This window comes from Meleagris gallopavo, chromosome 5 (assembly GCF_905368555.1).
Source record: "Meleagris gallopavo chromosome 5, MGAL_WU_HG_1.1, whole genome shotgun sequence".
Classification (NCBI taxonomy): domain Eukaryota; kingdom Metazoa; phylum Chordata; class Aves; order Galliformes; family Phasianidae; genus Meleagris; species Meleagris gallopavo.
The window spans coordinates 36,761,699-36,788,238 of record NC_139408.1 but is presented as its reverse complement, the minus strand read 5'-3'; the positions used below and the strand labels follow the sequence as shown (position 1 = coordinate 36,788,238).

Here is a 26,540-nt window from a genome sequence, read left to right as displayed (position 1 = left end):
GGTAACCATGGAGGAAACACGCCAAACTCCTCCTGATGACAGCTTCGCAGAAAGGCGTGTGACCCTTTGCAGTTGGCTGTTGACTGGGCAACGCACCAAAGCACGTGCATAATTGTAGTGGTATGCTCAAGTGTTTGTTGAACTGGGAATCTGGAAGGATTTATACAAAATATAGTGTTTTCAATTTATAAGTTCTCATTTTTTTAAGATTCAGTATAACTTTCAGGTAAAAACCTATGGGAAAATCAAAGGTGGAAGTTGGTTTTAAAATAAAAATTTAGGCTAAACATTGCAGCCCCTCCCCCAGCCAAGGGAGGGAAAGACCAAAAAGAAAAACAACTCCAGGCAAAAGTCTTTTTTTTTCCCTGAGCTATTCTATTTTATCAGTTCAGTACTCATTCAACCTGCTCTCTTTATTGTCTGGCCCTGCACCCCTAACATCAGGGTTAGTACTTATTTATCTCAGCATTCAGAATGACTATGTGTGAACCTCTGCAGGATTTGGCCAGAATTCTTGTATTTGACTAATTTTACAAACAAGCCTTGGCCACTCACATGAAGATCTAAATTCCGAAAGCATTTCTGTACTTGCATTTCTGAAGTTTAGCTGAATAGAGTTACCAGGTAAATGTTACCTTAAAATTGATTAAGGTAAAGGCAATATTTTACAATTTAAAACAAACAAACAAACACCTCCCCCCAAAAATGAACTTCTTTTGCAAAGACTATTTTAATAAAAGGATTACAAAATACAAAAGAGAGAGAGAGACAGGTAATCTGAGATGTAATTTTGGAATGCAAACTTTTCGTTGAAATGTGCAAGCTCAAACTTAACAAATGTTTAAAATATTTGAGTTTTTCAAATGGTGCCAAAATAAACCATGTCTTTTCTAAAGACTACATATTTAGCTAGGCACCAGCAATGTAAATCTTTCAACCATTTCAAGCATTTGTTTAAAAGCCTCCCAGAACACGTGTGCTCCCAACAAAACTGAAGAATGAAATGTTTAGACCAGTGAAGCTCAACAGCTGACTTATAATCAACCTAATACGAGAACACCACTTTGTTTTTTGGACTTGTGAATGCATTTTATTTACCAGTGCATGAGAAGAATAAACAAGGGAAGTATAGCTCTGTAGACCTGATGTGAAGTGGTACAATGATAACAGTCAGCACATTAACACTGTGATCATAGTAAGATCAATATGAGAGAAATTGTCAGTCAGAAATTTAATGTGTCTTACAGCTTATTCCTGTATGTGACAAAAATGTTGTGGCGTACAAATAAAAAAGAAGAAGAAAATGCTAGCGGCCTTCATCAGGAAGTGTTCTAAATGAAGAGAATAATAGCACAGAAGAATCTCGACATTTAGATAGCAGGTTCATTTGTGTATGTGGATTAAGGATGTTATAATTCTTGATCATTTGATAAGAAAATTTATAAAGCCATTGAATTTGAAAATTAAGGTGAATATCTGTGAAGTGTCCTGTGATATGGAATAAATAGATAAACAAGTGTGCCAGTGACAACATATTGACATTACTAAACTATTTAAATATGATGGCTTACTCATAAGAGTTGTTTTCATGTTCCTCTATATTAATGGTTAACTAGTGAATCTTGCTTTATTGTGAATATATTTAAAGGAGAATCAAACTGACTTCATCTATGGGATTCTGCAAACATGACTGATCTGGCTCTAAACTTACTTTGCAAGTATCAATAGTTTTCCTGGCACTCGTGCAGAAAACCATGCTACTCATTTTGGGTTATGGGCTGAATGAAAACAGTACTAAATGACTAAAGGTCCACAGTTCTTTTCTGTTAAAGTTGATTTGTCATAATATTGTTAATTAGTGTGGGCTTAGGGAAGGCTTACTATGAATATAATTACAGTGCCGAAAAGCATTAATAACGCTTTTATCCCAAGCCAACATGATGCTATTTACATATTTTACCCTGGCATATTGCAGAAATGGCTCCCAATGCAAGCATGCTGCAGGATCATCAAGAGAAACACAGGAAATCTCACAGGGGTTGAGTATTCCTGAACATCTCAGTGCTCTTCAAAACAACAGGGACAATAATTTGACCAGTAATTGCAATTGTCACCATAAACATTGCCCATGGTGAGCAACCTTTCATCACCAGGTAGAAAACAAATTGCTATTTCTATTACTAAATCTGATGCAAGCTCATCTTTCTCCACAAGTTAGGACAGAAGTGACTTCTCCATGTCTGCTATATAGGGCAGGCTTTCTCTGCCTTCAGAGCATTTCACAGACATCAATCACTTCTCACTGAATAAACTGCACAACAAAAGCCAATTAATCTGTGTTATCATTATTGCCTATTTCTACATGCCAGATTAGAGTTCCTGCCCTCATTACACTGAAAGACAAAACTCAGACTGAGTTCACTGAGGCCAGAAATCCACCTGAAGGCACCAAGGGCTGGGCCTCTATTTCTGGAACTGCCCAACCTTTGTCATTCACTGCAGTGGGTGAAGAAGTGAAAGTGTTTTGCCATTAACCCACGGAGGTCCCTGTGAGCTCCCCCAGGGTGCCTGTGTACCTCTCGAGGGTCTTCACGTCTTTTACAACAGTCACTGCAGGATTTGCTGAGGACCACACACCATGCTATGATCAAGGAGGTCGTAGAGCCCAACTCTTCACCTTCCAGCACAGCCAATTTCCCAAGGACTTTTCCAAAAGAAAATAAACTTTTCTATCTGAATTTTAAAAATTGATGCCTAATTTAATTATGATTCAAAGTAATATATGTGCAGGGTGATATGAAAAAAAAGCTAACTTAAAAGCTAACTTAAAAGCTCATGGTCATTTGGTACAAGACATAAGACAATCAGGAAATACTTTTTTTACCTTAGGTACCACATGTCAAAAAGAAAATAATGAAGCAAATTTACCATATAAATGTACAGAATCAAGTATTACCCACAGTAAGAAGTATGCAGATGCTACGTTCCTAAACAAAGCCAGCTGACACAAGGGGAGGGAGTGCTCCCTCCCCAGCTGTGCTATACGGAGCCTACACTCACACAGTAATTGGCTCAGAGGAGGAAGGACTTGGGGCAAGGTGAGGAATTCTGATATACATGGGGAGGAGGAAACTAGCACATTCATGCATGGAAAACAAGCTGTGATTAAGTAAACTTGCATTTGCCAAGCAGCAAACAAGCTCCCTCAACACAGTTGCCAAAGGAGTAAGATGGAAAATCTTCACATGGAAAAACATGTAGTTAAAAGCTTAAAACAACAGCTAACAATAAACGTATCATTTTCACAGTGAAGGTAAACTACCTTACTGCCCTATAGGGATCTTAGCCAGACACCATGCTGTTCAACTTACTTCAAGGCCATAAGAAATTGCCTTGAAAAGGGGTATAATCTGGAAATAGTGATAATTTCCTAAGGAAATATCATTCCAAAGGATGAGCTGTGGAATGGGAACAAGTGGTAATCAGTCAGGGAATGCATAGTAATACAGCAGCTGAATGTTCAGAAAATGGTTCTGATCTGTTCTGATCTTGCACATGCCATGACGAATCCTGAACTGGATATTATAACTGAAGAATAAGATCTAAAGTTATTATTATTATTATAGAAGTACTAACTTAAAAGACAGAAGCTTTCCTAAAGAAATTCTAATGCTTAAACAATTACAAATAGCTTGAAGAATAAAACAGAAAACATAAGTATGATGTCTGTTAAAGTCATAGCTTGAATACTACGCACAAATCCTGCTCTATCTTGGTAAAAATACCAAAAAACTAGAGAAGATATAGATTAGCATGACAAGGCAAGTTGAAAACATGAGACAGCTCCTTCACGAGAGACTCAGGCTTCTGTCTGGAACATGGTGAGTGAATGATGCAAAATATGTAAAATCAAAAGAGATGAAAAGATGGTACAAACAGGGAATGGTTGTCAATATTTTTGTAGTAGAAAAATTAGGTTGTAGCATTTCCTCAAGCAAAACTGGCTCAACAGTGCTGACAGCTCAGGTCAGATCTTTTCTTTCAATTAGTGATCCAAGGTTCAAAGAGGACAATGGAAAAAAGAGCACTGAGTTGTCTGAATGCAGAATGGGAGCACTCTCTAGAGTTGGAAGGGGCTGGGTGCTGGGTTGATGGGCTTCTGGTCTGAAGCCTGAAACTTTCATCCCACTGAACACATGTTGTGGAGAGACTTCAGTCTCACTGGCTATCTCAGGATTGAACAAAGGTCAAAAAGGAGTTCATCAGGAGTTTCTGAAGTGATCTTGGATAAATTTGGCTTGAAGGAATGCTACTCATTTCCCTGCAAGGGGCCATATTTGTTGGGCAGCTGCCTTGAGCTGACTCTTCAGTTCGCATTTGGTTGTGTGATAAAAATATGCAGAATACATGGAGATATTTGGTTCCCAAACATACATCTAGGGCTAACTCTCCTATATCTTTGGGTAATGTCTACAATGACTGTGTACCTGCAATTTTCCTCCCCATTCCTCTGTTTTCTCCTTCTTTGTAGGATTTTATCCTTCAGCCTTCAAGTTCTCTCCCAGGGCACTTTGGGAGTCAGCAAAGCAGAGGGCTGGCGTTCTGGCCCCAAATCCAATCTGGATGGTACTCTTGCACTGCAGCACTCACCTTACACCAAATAGATGTGTTTTGACTAAGGTGATTTCTGAACATCTGAAGGATTTACCCTATAGGGAAGGACAAAGGAGTAACCAAAAACAAACCAGGAAACCTTCTCCACTGTCCATCCCACAATGTCACAAGGCTTTCGCTCAGTGATTTATGATTATTTATGCAGTCGTTCCTCCAGTGAAACTTAACTATACACTTCTTTAGAAGGTATGCTGAAAATACCATGTACTCCAGCAGTTATTCAAGTGTTGTATAAGGCTATAAGTGCATCTTTCCTTTAGATGTAGCTATGGTTATTAGCTGCAATGGGCTATAAGTAACGAGGAAAAAAATCTCCAACACAGCGGACAGAACTATTTCTTGAACGTAAACTTACTTTATCAATTACTGTATTTAATATACAAATACCAGACTGTTTGCAGTTTCATGAATAACAAAAGGGATTCAAATTTTGAAGCTGTTTTCCAGGATTTTGCACCTGAAGCTGGTGGTATTTGAATGCACGGTCAAGCAGTGCCTTGCTTGCAGCAGACTGTAGTCTAGTAACACTGATGGAACAGACTGTTAAAATAAGCATCTATATCATTTTTCACAGTACACAGAGCCACAATGCATCTGCTTAAAAACAAATATATGTTTGCAGTGAAACATTTCAACAAATCACAGAACTCAGCAGCAAAGTAGTTAAACATTTATGATTTGATTTTATCTCAGCTTGGAATGTCGCTGGAGTGTCCCACTTCTAACAACTGTTTGCTAAGTTAAGGCTTTAGTGTTTACACAGTGCTGAATGAAGCAGCCTGGTCACCAGATGTGAATGCTTCCTTAGACTGAAGCTTTCAATCAGATCACGGTCCTAATGGTCCCTGCTCCAACCTTCTTCCTCAGGACGTCCACCAGCCTTTCCAACCTGAGAGGGGGCAGGGGAGAGGGAGAGGAGAAAAAAAAGGAAGCTAATGTTAGGAATGTTCTGGCTGAAAGAGACAGTGTTTGCACTGAACCAAGCTGTCCTGGTGGTGGTCACGCTCAGAAACAAAGCACTACTGTAAAGGAGAGACATTAAGGGAAAACGCAGACAACTTACAGAAAACTTTTTAACCTAAAACCCAACCCATCTGCAGTCAGGGATACATAGCAACTTGCTTTTCTTTTATAGTATATGGAGTATGTGAATCCCCGCAAGGAACCAACACAAAACCCTGCACAGCAATTGTGGCACACATACTCTTTGGTATTAGCACAATGTTCAGTTCTTTTAAAAATTTGGCCAGTACATACCTCTTCTTAAACTTAACACTTAGCTGTTATTTCCCTTTAAAAAACACCCTGCTGTTACTCAGCAGTGCAAGATATTTTTATTGTTCAATTTATAAATTTATGCCCAAATCCCACGTGTTTTATGTCAGAAGCTTTTTCAAAGTAACGACAAGCCAAGTCTCTGATGTGCACAATATTTGAAGGTGGCCTGTATGACTGTTATGGAGACTGCAGAAAAAGTAACAGTCAAAATAAGTGGATCAGAGAGGCATCTAATCCTTAATTTTAATGGACAGGCTATAAGCATGTCCAGCATCTTGGTGATTTAATTTGTTCTTTCCTTTTATAGGTAGGGAAACACAAAGGACTATAAATGTGTTCAGGGTTTTTCCATTTGCATGCATTTATTTTCAGCATTCCAGTAATCTTGCATTTAAGCTATTTCTTCAACTTTACAGAATTCTTCCATGAAAGCTATCCCACAAATAAACTATCTATACAGAGCTAGGCACTGCAAGTAGTGGAACACTTTCAGAGCAGTAACCAGCATATTATGCACACACCTTCTATAATGGATAAAAAAGAAACATAAGTTCAAGTAGCTGTATTCACTATTGCAAAGTTGACCATTGCTTCTTATCTGAAAAGATAGTTGTTTTTTTTTTTTAATATTATATAACATAAGGAATGTAGATTAAAAAACCCACCATTTTATCAAAACTGTAAAACATATTTTATCTAATGGCTGTATCAGAGCAGGAAAACTAGTTAACACATTTTGGATTTAATGCCGCAAGTCGTGACTAACACGTATGGTACGTACTGAAACATTCTTGTTTTCCAGGAACCACAAAGTGACATGAAACTACACCTCTTATTGTACTCACCAGATGACTTAATTCCTGAAACTTGATTAAGAATTCACCACCCTAACACAATTATCAGACACCAGGAAATGTATGTGGAAAGTTCACCTGGTTCTAGTTGTTTCATAGGGATTCTAAAGAATCAGCTTTTAATGACTTCAATTTCACTTTTTAAGTATAGGTAAAGAGTTACTGCTTAGCCACGCCTCTCCCTCCTATTGTCCATGTATTGATTCTCCTTTTTTAACCAATGAGTGCATTTTTTCCTATTTTGTAACATAAATCTATGGCACTTTGTCTTTCTGAAGGTGCTACCCAGACAGTTCTAAAACACTACAGTTTGTTCACACAAGTACACAGTCAGGAATTTTCCAGCATATTTACTCCTTAAAGTGGATGAATATATGCCTTCTGGGTTCTAAGAGTTCTAATTCATAGTTACTTATAGGTCACACTTTCCTCAGCTCCTCCTCCTGAGATGTTTCCCTGTTAAATCAGCTCTCAGTCCATGTGCAACTTCAGAAAACAATGACAGATCATCCCTCAATATCAACAGCAAAGAGGACTTTCTACCCTCTACTTTCAGAAGCACCACTGCAGCTTTCTTACCACTTTAAACATCACTGGAGGTTCTTCCCTCCCTCCCGCTCTCTCTCACTAAAACCTTCTCTAATATTCTTCAGGACATAAAGAAAAGGAGTAACATTTAAAACAGAAGGTTTGGATTTCCAATTGTTTCTTGATACACGACAGAAATGGCAAAATCCAAAACCACAGCTTATTAAAATTTCTGCTCAGTCAAAAGGAAATCATGTAGCTTACAGAAGACGGGTAAAAATGTATTTAACGATTGAGGTTTCCTTCAAAGATGCAGGTTAGGGGTCCTACAGTCAGGCTCAGCTGTGCTCCACACTGGGATCAGCCAATGGCACTGCACATGGCAGCATGTAAGTTAGTGAGGAGCTGCCCTTGTTTGAACAGAAATGCCACTGGGATGAAAGTAGATGTCTTGTGTTTAACCTTGAAACTGTCAGGCTTCATAGAAAATAATGAGGCTTAACAAACATAGCTTCTGCTTTTCAAATGAATCATGACTGAAATCATCAAAATGAAATATCCAGTACCAAATTCAAACCATGCAGGGCTTATTTGCCTTTTGTTTCAGTCATGTGTGGATTTGCAAATTTATTTATTCTTTATTAGAAGAAAGGAAAAAAAAATGCAGCAGAGGATTAAGAAACTGTACCTATGAAAGAGATTTAAACAATAATGTAAAAGAGAAACAGTATCAGCTATTTATAAGATAAAAAAAACAGAGGGCAAAATTCACCCCTACACAGACAGAAGACCCAATATACCACTGAAATCCCTCTTAAGCCTACAAAATAATGCTATGGGCTGAATCAGTGCTTAATAACTCTTGATACAGGCCTCAGGGGGCTTTTCGGAACGATAATCCTGGACTCTTTGTTCACCCAGGGCCCAACTCTGCCATTCTGACTCACACTAAGCAACATTTTTCTTTGTGAGTAATAAAAGACAGCTAATAAGGCCATTTGTGTAAGCGAGGCACTACCTGTGAGGGGTGAGGATGACAGAATCACCCCTTCTTGGCCAGGCTTTGCACCAAGCCTGGTGGGTTACTGCAGGCAGCTCCTTTTGGAAAGTGAGCATCTTAATCTGCAATAAGCTAAAGGAATAGCGCGATGCCTCAAGATCAAAACTAACTGAAATGTCTCAACAGCCAAATGAGACATGTGGGAACTACCCTGAAAGTCTAGAGGTCTGTAGAGTTTGATTCAAAATACAGAGGGCAGTGACCTGAAGAAAGCATCTTCTATTGCTTTGTGCAATCATGATTCATCTATCAGTACAGCCTCACTATATTTTACTTCACTGAAAGCAGCACTGACTATACTCGATAGTATGCTAAGACATAGATTTGACAAATGAAGGTTTCTTTTCCTTGTGAGTAAACACTTTTCATAGTATAAATGCAATGTGCAATATGATGCTTGGAAGAACTGAGAAAAAGATACATCATTGTGAAGAGTCTTGAAATGTTGCCTGAACATGAATGTTGTCAGCTATGTCTTTCTCAAGACAGATTCTCCATCATGCTCAGCTCCTCTTTCAATTATTTTAAATTGCATTCTCTTACCATCTATACAGCTGACAAGAGCCTATATAGACTGCATGATGTTACATGGAATACTCTTACATAGTTCCTGAACAGACTGACAAAACAATTTGACTTTTAGCAGACCTTCATAGAGTTTTATTCCCTTGAGTATAACCCTTCTGATCCTAGAATCAGCTTCAGTAAGACTTAAAATTCTTACTGCCAGAGAAGTTTGCTTAAGGAGCCCAGAAGCTGGATGTAGAGTTGGAAAAAACAGTATCTACTGGTGTAAACACCCTCTCTACTGCTGACTGCTGAAGAAATCCAGCTTTAAACTGGAGCTTGGGATCAGGAAAAAATCTGAAACCATGTAAATCCACATAGCTCCTTCCACACTGCTACATTTTTGACCAAAACAACTCACTCCAAATGAAAGCAGTGGCTTTTATCACAAGTTCTGTACATGACAGAGTTGCATCGTCACAGAATGATCTTCCAGGGCATCGTGCCCAAGAGGTGGCCAAAATGTATGTTCAAATGAAAAGAAACACAAGGAAAGCATCCTTCAGGTAGCCTATGCCCTAATCTGCAAAGCAATGTACAGACAAGCAGAAAACAATAGCTTCTACCTGCGTACAGGGGGTTAAGTGATAAAAGCAAAACCCTCCTGGATTTTGAAATGCTATATAAAGGCTTATAAACCTAAACTACAACCCTTAGTTATCTTTCCAATAGATAAGATTAGATTTAGTCTATGAAGATGGCCTTACTTGCATGACATCTGGCTTCTTCTGGAATGTGTTTTGCTAACACAAATTCCCTTTAGAAACAAAGCATTTTAAAATATATTAGATAAATACAATGCATTGGACAAAAGCATTGCAAGCAATTTAGCAGCTAAGCTCAGTGAAGAACTGACTGCTCACTGAGTGGTCACACAAAAAAATTCACTTAATTTCACCTCAGTATGAAAAAAAAACAACTTTTTTCTCTCCTTTCCTTTGGTTTTCCTCTTGGATATGTTTCACTGAACCCTACAAAGTATTTTTTGCAAAAGTCAAGGAAACTAGTGACAAAGAGAGGAGAGAGAAGCACCTTCCTAGAACTAGGTTCTTGGTCAGTGCCTCATTTACTCTAGAGGTGAGAGGAAACTGGTTCAGTTTTGCAGAAGCGAGCCAGACTCCAGTGGCTTCCCTCTTCAGGAAGCAGCACTGCGCTAACATTGAGTTCTGAGGAACTGTTTTCAGTTTCACTTGTGGAAGCTGTTCTCTTTGAATAAAATGTTTAAATATTTACAGCACCAAAACCTGGAATGTACAGGTAAGGCCTTGCAGTATGTGGCCTGCCATGCTACAGAGGCATCTCTCTCTTGCCCTCTGGGTGGGTGAATGAAACTTTAACTATTCTTGCTCCTAAATTTAAATATTATTTTTGTCACCATAAAAACCTACCTTTAGAAAAACAGTAAGTTCCAACTGATTTATTAAAAACATAACCTGGCTGCATGTAATCGGTCATATACCAGACTGTAATAATTCCTTTGCAAACCATCTTTCTGTTAAAGACTACACTGCCTCAGAAGGACCAGTTTCCTAACTGCCTAACCAAGTTTCCTCTGCACTTTTTGCATTGGATTCTGGTTATTCAGCAGCAGTTTTAAACCTGATGCCAGAATTACTGGGTAGAATTCTGTGCCCTGTGGTAGACAGGTGGCTGGACTGACTGATATAAATAGTCTTAAAAGATAAGTCTTAGAGACTGATTTAGCAGCATCAGCAAACTCTAAACTGTGGTATACCACAGTGTTGAATCTAATTACTCCAGACACTGCAGCCAATTCCTGCCTGACCAAAACTGGTTGTAATGTCACTCCAAAATGTATGTTCAATTAAACTTACAGACCTTAAATTTGGCTGGGCAAGCCATTCTGTCTCTGAAAAGCCCTGTCACAAAACAAGCATTCCTATTAAATCCCTTTCTCAGCTCATCTTCTCAGCTCAAAAGAGTAATTCTGTATATGATTAAACTTAGAAGCAAATACAGCCAGTTGGGCTCCTGACAGCAGACATATTTCAAAATAAACCAGGCTTACACAGGCCTTGGCTAAAATATTAAGCCTTTATCTGTGGTCCACAATAACTAATCTTGTCACATTGTTTGCTCTCTACCTTCTGTTTGGAAGATTATGAGCTAGCTCACCATTACTATTCACCTTGTGCCATCACCAGCAGCAGGAAAAGTGAATGATAAACACAGTTGGTCTGTTTTTACTCTACTTTACATTAATGTAGATTGCTACACAGAATACTGTGTACAGAATGTACAGAATAATACAGAATCAGCAGTTCTGCATCTGTGCTGGATTTAATGTCATCTTGTGAAAGGTATTGCTCCTTTGCTTTCAAATGCTTTCTCAGGACAACATACACCAATTGTCTAAAATAAATGAGCTTATAAGAAAGAAAAAGAAACCCTGAAATCATTATGCTATGGCACCATCTGCTTCAGTAAACTGAAATCTACAATATACTTGCCCTTTAGACCAGACAGAGACCTGTACTGCTAGATCCAACTTTCAGATCTAAGCACATGCCTGACATTAAAGAGTTAAGAAACAAAAAGTAAATGAAATAGAGAATATACTGGCATACTGGAGGCCAAATAATACTCATCACATTATTTAATCAGACCACAGAATTTCACCTAGTTAACACCAGCCTCAGTCCCATAGTTTATATACTGGTTTTATGCAAAGTTTACTACTTTTACTTGTGCAAGAAAACCCTTTTTCCAAAGCTTGAAATGCTTTTAGTACTGACAGTTATTGTTTCCACTTTCTTTGTACCACAGTGACTTTCTAGAAGAAATCTTGACACATAAGCCTACTCTTCACTGTGACAGCAGTTCCACATAGTTTGTGCTGATATGACTAGACAAGGATCTCCTAGATTTTCTTGCGGGAACTCTCCATCATCTGCCTAAGAAAAGCTAGCAGTTTTACTTTATTGCTAATGTATCTTCAACACAGAAAGTATTCTGTCACAGTATTTATTCATCTGAAAAAGAATAAAATCAGCTGAAAAGAAAGCTGATGCTTCCTATCAACTCCTGAAGAGCACTAGACCTGCCCTTTGTTAATAATGAAAAGTATGACTAGAGAGCCATGATTTACAGGCACACTTATTCTGTCTCTGATCAGTTCCCCACCTTCTTTTTTGAGAGCAATACAGTCTCAAAAAAGCAAATATTCTTTCATTTGAACATTCACAATCTGGAAGGATGGTCAGAAATGTTGTGTTTAAAAGGCAGACATCAAGCCTATTTTGAATCATGCGCATTTTGCATGTGGCAAAACAGCATGGAGAGAAGGGAAATGACCTGCTGAAGCTCAGCCAGCCAAGAAGACGGAAAAGATCTGCAATTTATTATTTTTATTTATTTATTTATTTATTTATTTAATTATTATATACAAGTAGTTTTGAGCTGGACTGGGTCCCTCATGTGTGTGCATGCATGCACACACATTTAAGAAGTACAGGCATAAATGCCTACAGAATTAAGAGTCTAAAATTGCTGGATACAGAGCACAGTTCTCTTGGCTACTTAACCTTCTTATTCCACATTCAGCTGAGACATACTTCAGTAAATGCAGAAAGGACCTTCTTTGAAGCAAGTTTTGTTTTGTTGTAAATTCTTCTTCAGGAATATTAAAAAAAGGTCAAAAATCTAATGTTCAAAACAAAGAGTTAGGATTTCTGATGCAGGAACAGTAGTTTGATAATACCTATAAGAATCTGTAGGAAATGGGCTTACTAAGAGACTCTAAACTTTAAAAGGATCAGTAAGAGATAAGTCACCATATTATACCATTCTGTGTATTTCTAATAAGCTTTCCTTGTAGGGCCAGGTCTGAACCTTTCAGTTGCCAGTCCCATCACTTTTGAGCATGTTCTAGTTAATCACTGCTTACAACAAGTTCATAAAATCTCAAACACTGATGCACTGCTCAGGCTGTTTCCCAAGTCCGCCCCACCAAAGCACAACTTTGGCCGACCCCCCTTGATATCATAAACAATGGAGACAGCATTAGCTTTTCATGATTCCACAAACATTTTACAAAACCTGATGCAGACTTGCTGGCTCTAGGCAGCACTCAGCTATATTCTGTCTCCCTGAGATGGTCCCATCCTCGTGACAAAGAGCAATCTGGAACTTGTGGCGAGAAAATTCCTTCCCATAAAATACTATCAAATTCCTGCTCTATACATTAAAAGAATCAAATTTAAATAGGTTTGATGTATTCCAATAGACATTCTCTTTTGTGTGACTCCCGTGATGCTGTCCACATTGGAAAGATTTCTGTGGAACTGGAAAGATCAAAGAACAGTAGAAAAGGGTTTGGATGCAAGAAAGGATTTAGTGGAGCTCCCGGTTGCGATAAGCTGATATTTTCTACAGGTAAAAATTCCATAATCTGAAAGAGAAATGATAAAATTTGGTCCTAAAGATTTACGTCTTACGGCAACTCAGTTTTTAGTTATGTGTCCTTATATTTAACCCATGTATGGCAAAAAACTAGAACGGGCAACTATGGGGTTAAAGCTGTTGCTGGTGCTCATGTCTAGAAACACAATTAATACTGCATTAAAAAAAAAATCTTGTTTAAAAAATTAAAAGGCTTTTAGAATATCTGGCTATTACTTAGATGACTTAGATTAGAAACATGAACAGTTTGTATATACATATACATACATACACACACACACATATACTCATTAAAGAACTAATACCTGCTTCAGTAAAGTACTTAATTTTAAAGAGTGGGAGAATATTCAGTGATTTCAAGCTTGCTTAAAATTAAATACTTTGCTGGTTTGGGCCTTCTCAATTATTTCTATCTGATGGCGACTAATCCAGCAATTCTCCAAAAGTTTATATATATTTCAGAAGCTTCAGCAAGCCTGGTATTTCTTGTTCAGCTTCTGCACATAGATTTACAGTATTCAGTCTTTTGCATATGTTAGGAAACAGTATGAGTATTAACAGAAAGTACCGCAAATTTATTTTTATTCCCTCAGCCAAGCCACAAATAAATGACTCTTGCAAACAAACTAAATACTATTTAGTAACGGCAATGCAAATGCCATTAGTTTATTTTATTTGGATATAAAATATTAAAGAAAATGATTATTTGCTGTGATACTCATTTTATCATCTTGGTAGAAAAGCAACTCTGAGAAAAAATTCTCTTTTCTTTCTTCAAGGAGAACTCAATCTGTTTCTCAAAGTTATTAAATATTTTTTTCATAGAATAGTTATCTATAAACTTACAAATAGTGTGTCAGAATGCTTCCTCCTATGGGGCAAACAACTTCAAAATCTAATTTGTTTGTGTTATTGGCCTTACAAAATATTGGTCTTTGCAAGTCTGGTTTATACATTTATGTTAAATATGCCAACATTCTGATCTTGCACTGAAGTATTCCACAACAAGCTGATATTATACAATACAAACCCAAGAGCTAGCCAATCCAGTTTACTGAGAGTACTTAGTGTATTTTGCTACTGATAAATCAATAAAACCATGTTGTAATCTACAAACTTCCATCTCTGTGAAGCAGCTATAAGCAAACTGTAAATGAACACACAGGTCAAAAACTAGGATGCAGTGATTATGTTGACTCTGAAAACATTTGACTTTCATAGAATACATCCTAGTATTTGAGAGAATGAAGTTTCAGCACTGCTTATATTTTCCTCAAAGACAGATGATAAATATTCAAATGATGATAAATATTTGTGCTTATATTGTAACTACCCATACTTTAAGAAAAGTATTGCACTGCAATCCACAATTTACAGAGGTTAAGTAAATGTAAATCATAACTACACAAAGAAAATAAACACTTCGCTTAGGCTGTATGCTCAGATTTGTTGTGTTCTTCATCCACGTGAAAGTCTCTGCAGTCAATGGACATCTTGGTTGTGCAAGGAATGCAGGAAAGACTTCTCTGTAATTCTATTTTGTTTGGGATTTTTTTGCCTTTATTCTGCTAGGTGCACAGTGTTCATGATCGATGCCAGGATAACGTTCAATCAGATGCTAAAGACCTCACTGTTACTTATGTCACACTAAGCATCCATTAAATTCATATTCTACAACCTACTGCGGCAGTACCACAGACTATAACTTTTGGTATTGAAACCACAATATGATCTACAATCATATCCTGACATCCTCCAATGAAAAGGAGATGACAGAAGACATTATGAATCATTAGTATATTCAACCTTCGGACTGCAGAGAGAGCCTGGCAGTACCTTGGATGGGATCTGTAACAACGGCTATAAGGAAAGAGTGCTTCTAAACCAGCTGGAGAGTTTTTGTGTTACTTGGTCAGAAGTTTTTTATTTATGATAACACAAGTGTTCTCTTCTCTGAGCTGGGAAGTTATCAGTATTAGAGACTGTTATATATCAGTATTAGAGAATTAGAATCTGCAGCTCCCTCCATCCCAGTCTTCAAATGCTAACAGGATTGCAACAGGGAATACGTAATTCAAAAACTGGCAAGGAAAGTGTCATCCAATTAAGATAATATCATTCAATGCTGAACACACATTTCACTCCAGCTTTGCAGAAGTGATGTATTTCCTTTTGAACTGCATGAATGGTACCTTAGGCACACCAAGGTATACAAGATCCGCTTGGTGATACTGAAACACAGCACGAAACGTGGAGAATATGCCATGAGTGACTGAATTTGTTCGGGTCACCTTAGATTTCACTACTAGTTCAATAATTAATTTCCTCAAAATTGAGTGAATTTTAAACTGATTTTACTGTATGCTGAATTTTTCTGAAGTTGAGCACAGCCTCACTGGCTTACTAGATGGTTTTATTACAGCATGTAGGTATCTCTATCAGACTCTTCGATTCATCATTTCACCAGGCATATTAGTGTAGTCTGAGGGAATTTTTCTGAGAGAATTCTCTGGTGTTAGTGCAGAATTCCAAGTATTTAAATAAATTCTGTCCCTGCTATGTACTGTTTTCAGTTAGATCACACATGACTTTTCAAATACATTTCAATTAGTCTTAATTCCTCACTAAACCTAATTCCTTAAGCAGACCACTTCCAAGCCTATTACTTCTATACCTGATAATTTCACACTGTCTGTTTTTGCTACCCTTGTTAATGGTAATATTTTCATATAAGACATGATATGCTTGTTATTACATTTTGCATTTCAGACTCTCTTATGTTCCTCTTCATGCCTTGCATGCCAAAGAAACTTTACATCAGCTCTTCTGCACTGCAGAATTCTTTGGGGTATGTGGTAGTTTTGCGTGTCTGGGAATCTTCCATCTGGCTAGTGTGGGTTTCCTAAACACTATAAAACCCCGCCTGTGGAGATTGTATATCTCTGATGGGCCCCATGGAGTTTATAATCTGCTTTTAATCATTGCACAAAGCAGCCAACACATCAGTCCTCATCAAGCATTTTTTTCCACTTTGAATATCCTTTAATGACTTTTGATCCAGTTCTGAGAGTCCAGAGCTATTGCTGATTTTCATTGGTATCCTGACTGCTACAAGACTTTCCTCCCTCAACTCCTTCCATGCAAACTCTCATAACCATTGACTTCTACTGCTTGTTACAGTAAGCAGCAGATTCATAACACTTTGCTCTCACTTACTAGTCTTTTAAATGTAGCCACCAGCATCTGTTTCACAGCAAACTAGAGGTCAAATCCTTAGTCAGGACAAATTAATGCAACTCAGTGCAACAGAGCTAAGCCAATTTACAGTAACTAAGAAACTACCTCTATGTTTACATTCTTCAACAAGTCACCAGAACTCCCTTTACATTTCAAAATGCCAGCATCAATCAAATTCCCTATATGATATTAGAAGATTACCAACTATTCAATCCCAGCAGAAATTCACAGTAGCAGAAAGCGTGGTGGTTTCATTAAAAGCAAAATCACTTTTGACACAAATCAGTGAAACTATTAATATCTATAAAGTTGTACTTCTCATTGCCAGTAGTTGACATGATCTCACATTCACCAGAACTTTTTGTAAGTTAAAAAAAATAGCAGTCTAGCATAGACAGGGGAGTCCAAACATCTACATGTATCATCTTGATAAAATAAGAAATCAAATTATATTAATTCTTTTGAAGGATGAAAGTAAAAGACATGTATCTTCAAAATTTAAAATAAAACCAATCAAGTTATCTGGCATTTGGTGTTACATCCAAAACAAATAGCTCTAAGTCTGGGTGAATGTGCAACTTGTTTCCTTTGTGTAGCGCTTTTGCCTGCAATTTCTAATTAACTAGCTCTATTCTTATCTACAACAGGAGACTGAAAGCATACAAGCCACAATATAGACTTCAGCGAAATATATGTAGATATGATTTTAAAAGGGAGATAACTAGTTAACAACATTTGCATGTAGCAAGGAGGCTCAACTGGTATAATAAATCAGAACTGCTTGCTTTTAGCCTGCTCCCTGCATAGCTGTGCTGTACTGAATACAATCTGTACATTAAAGATACCATGTTTGCTGTTAAAAATCTCCAGGGACCTTAGACCTATACATAAAGATACTTATTTTACTCTTTTCTGAAACACTGACCTGTATCCTCATTTAAAAACGAACACTCCATCTTTATGTTATTAAATCTTTGTTTTGATCTATTAGTATTCACCAAAGTGCCATTTTACACAACCCCACACTGAATAGGCAAGGCTGGAGGTAACCATCTGCAGCTTTAGAGGCTGCGTTTGAATTGATGAAAAGAGCTTTGTGTTTTCATTGCCAAGTTTGATTCTTCCAGTCATTAGACATTCCCCTCAGATCGCATCAATGAAGCGGACTCTCTTACACCCATGTGTTAAATTCTCTTCTCCTCATGGTTTCCTTTGCCAGCTATACTCCAGAAAGACTACAGGGTCTTAGCCACATTCTTCTCACAGCTGTGTTAAAAAACAGCATCAGAGCTTCTTCCCAAAATCCATATGTGTATCTGGTCAGTCCCCTGTCGGAAGGTCACCTCGCATTGTGGTGTGATTATTCAAATATTCATTCTTGTTCTTGAACTGCACTGCTCCGATCATTCTGGGAGAGATTAGGCCCTCCAGTGAGCACTGGAGAATGTCCTGGACATCCATGTGAAATGCACACGGCTCCTGTACTGACAGGGCAGATTAGCTTTACTTGTAGAAAAAGGGGACTCTAATCACTTCGTAAATGCTCAGCCCTAATTTTTTCATTTTTATACTCTGGCAAATGCTGGTAAGAACTGTTTGTTTCTACTGTCTTATTGACAGATTTATTTATCAGCATCAGCTAAAAAGCAAAACTATGTGAACAACTCTGATAACAGAGAAATCATGTTCAGAAATGCTAGAGGGAAACCTGGGACCACTCATATATGGGTGCATTCCAACAACAATGAAAGCTAGGTGGCCAAACAGCACACCTTAGGAGGTAAAGCAAATCAATGTTATTAAAGATTGTGGGTTTTTTTGGTGAGAGGCAGTAATTTCTTTTATTAAAACCACCTGCCTATTTAGAACTAGCTTATTTTTTTCTTGTATTCAAAATATTGATAAATTTCATCCAATCTGTAACTAACTTTCCTGAGCTCCTCCTTAAAAGGAAGGAAAAAAAAAACAAAACAGTTTCTTTAATAGTCAGTTAAGGACAAAACAAGTAAGAATTTCTGCTTTGTATTTTAGCACTGCACCATTACTGCATGGTTGTGTGTTTACTTTTAGAGGACTACATAGAAATTCTACATGCATACCCTCCACTGCCATCTCCTGCACACAGCTATATGAGTGTGCAAAGGCTGTGTTCACAGATGCAGAGCTGCACTTTCCTGAGCTAGAATCATTAAACTGTGAGAAGAAGAATTAAAGCCTTGATAGATAAATTGCATTAAAATTCACTCTAGCTGCAAAGTCATTGCAGAAAAATATCCTGGAAAAAAAATACATCAAAAATGGCCTCAACCTTTAGAGATAATTGGCTCATATTGATTTGCTACTACATTATGGCCTCCTCTGATCTCACTGACACTAGTAGCCATTCCTCGATCCCAGAGGCTCCAGTGGGAAGGGCAGTTTTAAAACACCTCTCTTCCCTTGCTGGCAGAGTCATTAATGAATTTGCCAGGTTTTATGGCCACCTTCACCTTCTCCACCTCACTGCTGAAGCTGCAGCAGCTGACTCCTGACTCCGGCAGGATGCACTTGCAAGGCTGTGGCACTGTGCCAGCGCTCCTGGGGGTCCTGTGCCTCTGTACTTGTTCTTTGTAAACGTTAATGACACAGTGAAAATCAGAGTATAACATCAGTTAAAAATCTTCAGAGTCCTGCAGATTTTTTGTAATTTTCCAACTGAAAAAATATGCAGTATGTTATGCGTACATGAGCACGTATTTATTTACACACACAGCACAGTTCAAATGTGTATTTGATTTATGAACCAGAATAATACTTTCTTCAAAGTCTAATATATATCTTGTTAGTGTTTCAAAAACAAAATACATTCAAACAAATGCTACTAAATCTGTGCAGCCGCTCTCCACCCATCACTATTTTCTGTTTCATACCACCCCAGTCTGCTTCACAGGCAAGAGCACACATCCATCACACTGCTGCGAGCTGATGGGAGATGTTTACCCTTTTTCAGTGTCAACAGAATTTGACTACATCTAAGTTCACTATAAGCAGATTCCAGTATATTCCCCTTCTGGTTCCCAGCTGCTGTTTCATGTGGGACAGGATCCAGAAATTTTTTAGATGCTTTGTGTCCTGATCACAGAGAGCCCAAGACCACTGTTTTGACTTGGATCTTGCACTTAGAAAGCAAGTAAGTACACAAATTAATGAAATTATGGACAGAGAATCAATTAGCAAAGACACAGTGAGCATTAATAAATTACATGATACAAAGATACAACGCACACTCTTTTTCAACATTAACTACTATATTATTTTCTTTTTAGGGAAGCTCATAATTATTTTACTTGTCTAATTTTTAACTGTAGTTACTTATTCAGATATTTATTGAATAATACCGAGAAAATATTTTGTACAGTTGCTAAATGTGTGTCTCATGTCAGAATTAAATGTTACTTAGGCATTTATAAGAACAAGAAGTCAGGTAAACAGACATTTAAAAACCCTGCTTAGGTGATGAATTTTAGCATCACATTTCCAATTACAATAAGCATGCTCTTATGACTGCTAATAATTTGTACCAGTGCAATTAATATCACGAAGCCTTTCAGCTGACAGGTTTATAAATGCTAGTTCCTTTTTGAAATGTAGAGCATCCTACATCTTGGAAATAAAAAGCTAACAAATGAGTTCCTGCCTAATTGCCAAACACTGATTTGTATGAAGCAGTTGAGGCTACAAAGGAATTGGGAATTCTCAGCCCGGTTTCCCTGCTGATGAGTAAGAACTGTCTGTGTAGTTCTCCCAGAGGTGTCAGAGGAATCTCTATAGTGTCACACAAGGGTTCTTAGCTCAAAGTAAACACACTTTCCACAAACTCAGCTGCTTAATCTGTTTGCAGGTTGAATTATAAGATGGGGGTGGATGACTCTGGGTGCTGGGAAGACGCACAGAGCATTTCCACAGTTTCTTGGTAAAAAGGGCATACTATTGTCATCAAAAGACTTCACCCAATTGTTTAATTTTGCTATAGGCTCAGTGGCCTGATCTCAGCAATAATGAAAACTAACCTGATCAAAAATTTCCCAAGTACTTGAGCATGTTAAATTGCATAAATTCTTTGCACTATAGCAGTGCATCAGCACAACTTTAGTTCAGGTTGTGTCTGCACTTCTGCTCCATGCACTCTGGTTACACAGGATTTAGTAAGACTTCTCCAAAACAAAAGCAAAGCAAAAACCTTCACTTTAATGTAGATTACCAGTAAGTGTTTATAAATAAAAAGAAATGCAATAGCAACTTTAAAATTACGCACTGTACAGAAAGGCACAACCAATATTCACTTTTAGGTGCTGGAGTTATTTTTCATAGGTTTATTTTCAGCAAGCACATTTAATGCATCTGTTGAAATTTCAAATGCACCTAAGTATTGATACTAAAGACCTGATTAATTCTCAGTCAATGGAGCTTTTAAAGTGATGACTGAAAATAAGAATTTTCATATAAAAAATTAATGAAAAATACTAATATTAATTAATTATTAGGTAGATAAGAATACATTAAAAATAATGATATAATTTGTATTTTTTTAAATAGGAGAACTCAGTATGATTTCTTACTTACTCAAGAAGAACTCTCATTAGGTCCCTGCAATATATTATCAGCCAATTCCTAGCTGCTCTTGAAATAGACTGCAGACACTGAAGTTGAAAACAAATATAGACTGATGAGAAAATTTGCATCAGTTCAGCCTTGACAACCTTAGAAGGGTTTTTTGAGGGTAGGGAGTGGAATACAGAGATAAGAAGTGCCAGATTGTGAGGAGGCAGTGCCTATACATTTTCCTATTTTCAAGAAATCATTCTGTCAAAAACTTACATGCTACCAATAACTATCATCACAATAACGACTTCAGGAGAGATAAACTTTGAGAATTACATGTTGGGAAAGAGAATATCATCTCTGCTCACCCATTCAGAGACTTCCTGCTGATTTCAGTGAGATTTTGAAGCTACTCCTAAACAAATCCATCAGCATTTCCTGTTGAATGAATCCTGCCCCGTATGTAACAGACAAGAAATCATGAGAGAGCCTTAAGATTCCACCATGCAGTTTTAAAGGTAAATGCTCTGTTGTCACAGGAGTGCCATGGGTGTAAATCATTCAGTGGAAACGGAAACATTTTCCCTGTGCACTACACATGCAGAAAGCAGTTTCTGTAACACAAGTGACAAGCATCCTAACCGCCACAGCACTGTTAAAATCATCAGCCTCTTAGCTGAGTCAATAACAGAACAGAGAAAAAAAGAAAAAAAAAAAAAATGAAAAAGAAGAAGAAAGAAATTTGGAAGGAACTTAGTTATGAGTAGCATCATACTTTCATTCAAGAAAAAATATCAGAAGAAACAGTATTTTCTCTTGGTTTTCCATTGCAGTTCTTCCTGAAAGAAGGCAAGTGACTTACTTCTGAACCTTCTCATTGGCCTCCTCCAAAGCCTCCAAGGCCTTCTGAAGCTTCAGCTCGGTGTCCTGCTGCTCGGACTGAGCTTGCTGCAGCTGAGCTGCCAGGTCCTTAAGCTGGCCATAGGTAATGGTCACAATGTCCTCCCTGTCTTTCAGGCCACCTTCAGAAGTAATGAAAGCACAGCGAAGCCAGTCATTCAGGCTCACTCCTTGAGACAAAGGTTTGTGTAAACTGGGGAAACAAAAGCATACACAATCCCTTAGGTTTCAGCATAAGGCTGAGCTGCAAGAATAGTATACTCAGTTTAATTAATATTATCACATATGGATCTAGATGCCAAATAAGTTCTGTTATGTATAAATTATATATAGATATTATCTCTATATACTGAAGTAAGTTCTGCTTCAAAGATGATGGAAAACAAAAAGAACATTTGATTTCCACAAGGGTCTTCTAATGTATGTAACAACTAGCAGATGTTTTAAAAGCAAAAAGGCTATTACACAAAAACTTAAAAAGTATTTTTCAACTGCAACATCTTCCCAATCACTTCATGACCTGCAGAAACAAGTTGATTTACATAAAGTTGAACTAGTCAGTGAATATTACTGCTGTGTTATTAACTGATGTTGCACAGCCCTTTCTTTTAGCAAGCAGACAGATCAACTACAAGGGGTTTATTTGAGAATTGCAGGTTTTTCAATATAATTAAAGGAATAAAAGTGCTACAATGTACAAACAAATAATTAAGATAGAAGGACAGTTCAGAAATATGAATCATTTGTGAATGCTGACCAGTGATAAAGCTATCAATAACTAAAGGTGACAAGCAAAAAGAAGGATGTTGGACAGGCAGGTTACATGTAAGTCATGAGAAGAAATTCAAAAAAGAAGAATGAAGACGACTTTGTATTAGGAAAAAAATTGGGAGCCTGTTAGATTGTGAATTATTTTCCAAGGAAGCAGCAGGTGGCCAACTGCCTGAGTTATTAAGGTACAATGGCAGAAATCACATTAATAACTGATTCCTAGTGAAGAAGCATGCACCAGAAGGCTCTTTGTGGAATTGCCAGTGATTTTTTCCTTCCTCTTCATAGTTACATTTTTATGATGAATTTTACAACAGTGAAAATGACAATGATAGTACAAGAAACTGATGGAGGACATTTATAACAAAAGCAATGGCAGCAGAATATCATAACAGCACTGTGTTTAGATAAATAATGTAAGTAATTTCAAAACAACTTTACAGATATCAGAAGCTGTTGCTGTATTGATGAGTATGACTTGATATCATCCTTTTGACTAATGGCCATGCAAACATCAAACGTTATTTCTGTGTGAATTTCTAGTAGCCGTGCAGTCTAATTGCACTATTTGAGACATTCTGCATGTCAGCAGCTAGTATGCAATAGCATACTTTCTTCCTTCCCAAGGTGTTCGTACTGAAAACATCCTTCTTTCTGTCAATCCATAGATGAAAATCATATACAAACTAAAATATAATACACACGGACAAGCAAAACGTGCATAAGCTAATGGAAATCTAGAAGCTAAAAGGTCAGAGTGTTGGTATGTCATTACGTCTACTACCTGAGGTTGTCTGAAAATAAAGTGAAGAACCTTTTCAATTAAATGAAGACATATTGAAAATATAAATATTTATAAAGGGATATTAAAATCCCTAGAACAGTCTCACTAAAAATAAAATTACTTTTAGAGTTGCACATAAAATTTATTGACTGAAGTTCTTCTACAGTTGAGCATTGATCACCATGGAAAAATACAAAGATATGCAAATAATGCTGAAAGCTGGGTAATGAAAAACCACCGATGTCCAGTTCTTAAACACCTGGTACAAAAACAAAATGAAAATAAACAAACAAAAAAATCGCTGAGAGGGTAAACCGTTCAGTGAATATGTGGATCCCCGGTTTTCACAAAAAAAAAAAGAAAAAAAAGAAAAAAAAGAGAAAACCTAAACCTAAAAATCCTAACATTTTCACATCATATGTGAGTTGTTTTTTCCTCTTTCTAGAACATATGAAAAAAATAGAGCCTTTTATTTATATTCAAAATGCTGTCTGTGTCTGACTACAACTGGGCCCCTTCTGAAGGACCGGCTCTGAGCAATACAGCATGCAGTACATAGTTACGTTTTAACTCTTAATGATTGCACCTGAGAGACCAATAGATTCTGATACATACATGATATATACATATTTGTAAGCCAGCACGGCACCATGGTTGATAATGTTTTAAACCTTTTTTTCAAAAGCATAAAACTGCCAAATTTTCAAGAATATGTACTTTGCTAAAATGCTTTAGTCCCGGTTGGTAATACTAATTTGAAATACTTTCATTAATCTCCAGAGGATTATTTCTTCAAAAAATGTTGATGTTATGAATCAAAAATAAATGAGAGTTCTATGCCTGGGGGTAGTTTACAAAAGCATTCAAACAGTTACTTGATTTAAATAATTCACATTCTGATTATACAAAACCTTTTTGCTTACTCTGACATAACTGTTCTTATTCAACCTAGGTCTGAGAGCTTCAATTAATGAGCTGCCTTTTCTGTGTCCAGGAGGAAGAAAAAGTCAAATATGATGCTGTCACTTACGCAACTCGAACAGATAGCATGAGGTCCTCCCAAAGCCAGAGCAGTTTCAAGCCTGCTACAAATTGCATCGACTATAACTGTTCCCAAAGGGCCTTAATACTGGCTGAAAGTCAACGGCATGAAGTGCTGCTCTTAAAACACTTCTCTCTTTTTGCCAGGCATACTTTTGCTGCAAGGTGAGAAATGCTTTTCCACCTGAAGCAATTACTGAATAACACATAGAAACCTTCTATCTAAAGAAAAAAAAAAAAAGTAGAAACCAAACATGCCCAATTTGTCCTCTCCTTCCTCCTCATCGCTGATGATAAACATCTCTAGTGTCCCCAAGCACATGCAGATCTGATCTGTGGTGTTTTCACCACAAGTATCTCTGACACTCAGGTTCTGTAGACCCCTCAGCAGCCAGCCCACTATCAGGTTGGCTTGGAAGAGGTCTATTCATTCTGCTGCAAGCTTTCAAGGCTTGGGCAGCATGAAAATCTGGGAAATACCACCTCTGAGGTACTCATGGGAAACAATGCAATAAGACAAGATTTAAAAAGCCTATAACACCTAGAAGGACTTTGACATTTTGCTGCAAAGCAGAGGATATAAAATGACGAAGTTTGCATAACACATGAGTCAGGAGCCTGACAGCTGGTAGACAGGTAGCTAGATGGCATTGCCCTACCATAGACAAATATTTTATCACCCTTCTTTCCTCTGCAATTAAAAGAATTAAGAGTACTGTTTTCTCTGACTATAATCACCCAAACATCTTTCACTAGCTTAATTGATGGCAACAGCTTTGTTAGCACAGACCATGTTGTGCACGTTATGTACAACGCAGACTGCATTTTGTGTATTCTTACGATCCATCACAGAGTATCACTGTCTTAACTCTAGCATGAGCTCAGGCATCCTCTTTATATTACGTTCTCTCATCAAACTGAAGAATAAGCACTTGTAGGACAGAGCCCACTACTGATGTTCTTCCCTGTGTTGGCTGTTGATATAACCTTAGGGTTTTACAGGATAACAACAGATTAGCACTGATCATGCTTGCCCATGCCACCAAAATTAACTGCATGTTAATCTGGATCCTAGGAGAACAGTAGGCTAAGTTTCATCCGTCTCTGCCGAATTCATCTAGAGAAACCTGTGACCTGTACAAGGGTCCAAATAATGGGGTTGCTGTAGGATTGAAGTATGGGCTCATTATCTGATGATCGCCCATCTCAGACCTTCAATTTTTTAACCAGTACAAATAATTGTGCCTCCTTGGATCTCAATCTTTTCACCTTTCAGTAAGAGCAATTGCATTAACTCGATGATCTCTGGAGGTCCCTTCCAACACCTACAATTCTGTGATTCACTGCTGAAAAGAGACTTGTCATTGTTGAAACTGAAGTTAGATGCAGCACAGTTTGAATTTAATTTTTCAAAATTTGAAACTAAATACAGCACAATTTGATTTTAGGAAAAGTTAAATCTTCTGATGACATCAAGCAGCATTCTCTTTTGGATCTCATTTTCATTCTCCAGAGCACCACCAGTACCCACACCATTCCCAAGTATAGACTAGTCTGTGAGAGGTAGCAAAGACCTAAAACTCAAATGATTAAATAAGGTGTCCTTCTCAAGCTTGAAGGATTGCTGAGACATGTTTTCAACAAGAAATAATTGGAAGCCATACTTTCATTACAAACCCTTCGTTTATGCAGTTGCATGGTAATCAGAAATCACCTCATGTAGCCAATGGGCAAACTGCTCAGATAGCATTGACTCACATGCCAGTAACATGCACATGAGATTCAATAATACCCATTATTCCTCACATTTATTATAGCATTGAATTGATCCAGAAAAACCGTA

General features: G+C 37.5%; 1 protein-coding gene across 22 annotated transcripts in view; it reads right to left on the bottom strand.

Annotated features, from left to right (window-relative positions):
- Nucleotides 1-711: 711 nt before the first annotated feature.
- The window catches only part of MIPOL1 (mirror-image polydactyly 1), a 175,516-nt gene continuing 149,687 nt past the window's right edge, over nt 712-26,540 (bottom strand). For 20 of the 22 annotated variants that reach the window (XM_085225228.1, XM_085225236.1, XM_085225235.1 and 17 more), the window contains 2 exons: nt 22,064-22,294; nt 712-5,563 (listed from right to left, as the gene is read on the bottom strand). In XM_085225228.1, coding sequence (XP_085081354.1) covers nt 5,497-5,563; nt 22,064-22,294 — 298 coding nt within the window. In that variant the 3' untranslated portion in view covers nt 712-5,496. The remainder of the gene's footprint in view (nt 5,564-22,063; nt 22,295-26,540) is intronic. The other 2 variants (XM_085225245.1, XM_085225246.1) reach the window with 1 other exon arrangement.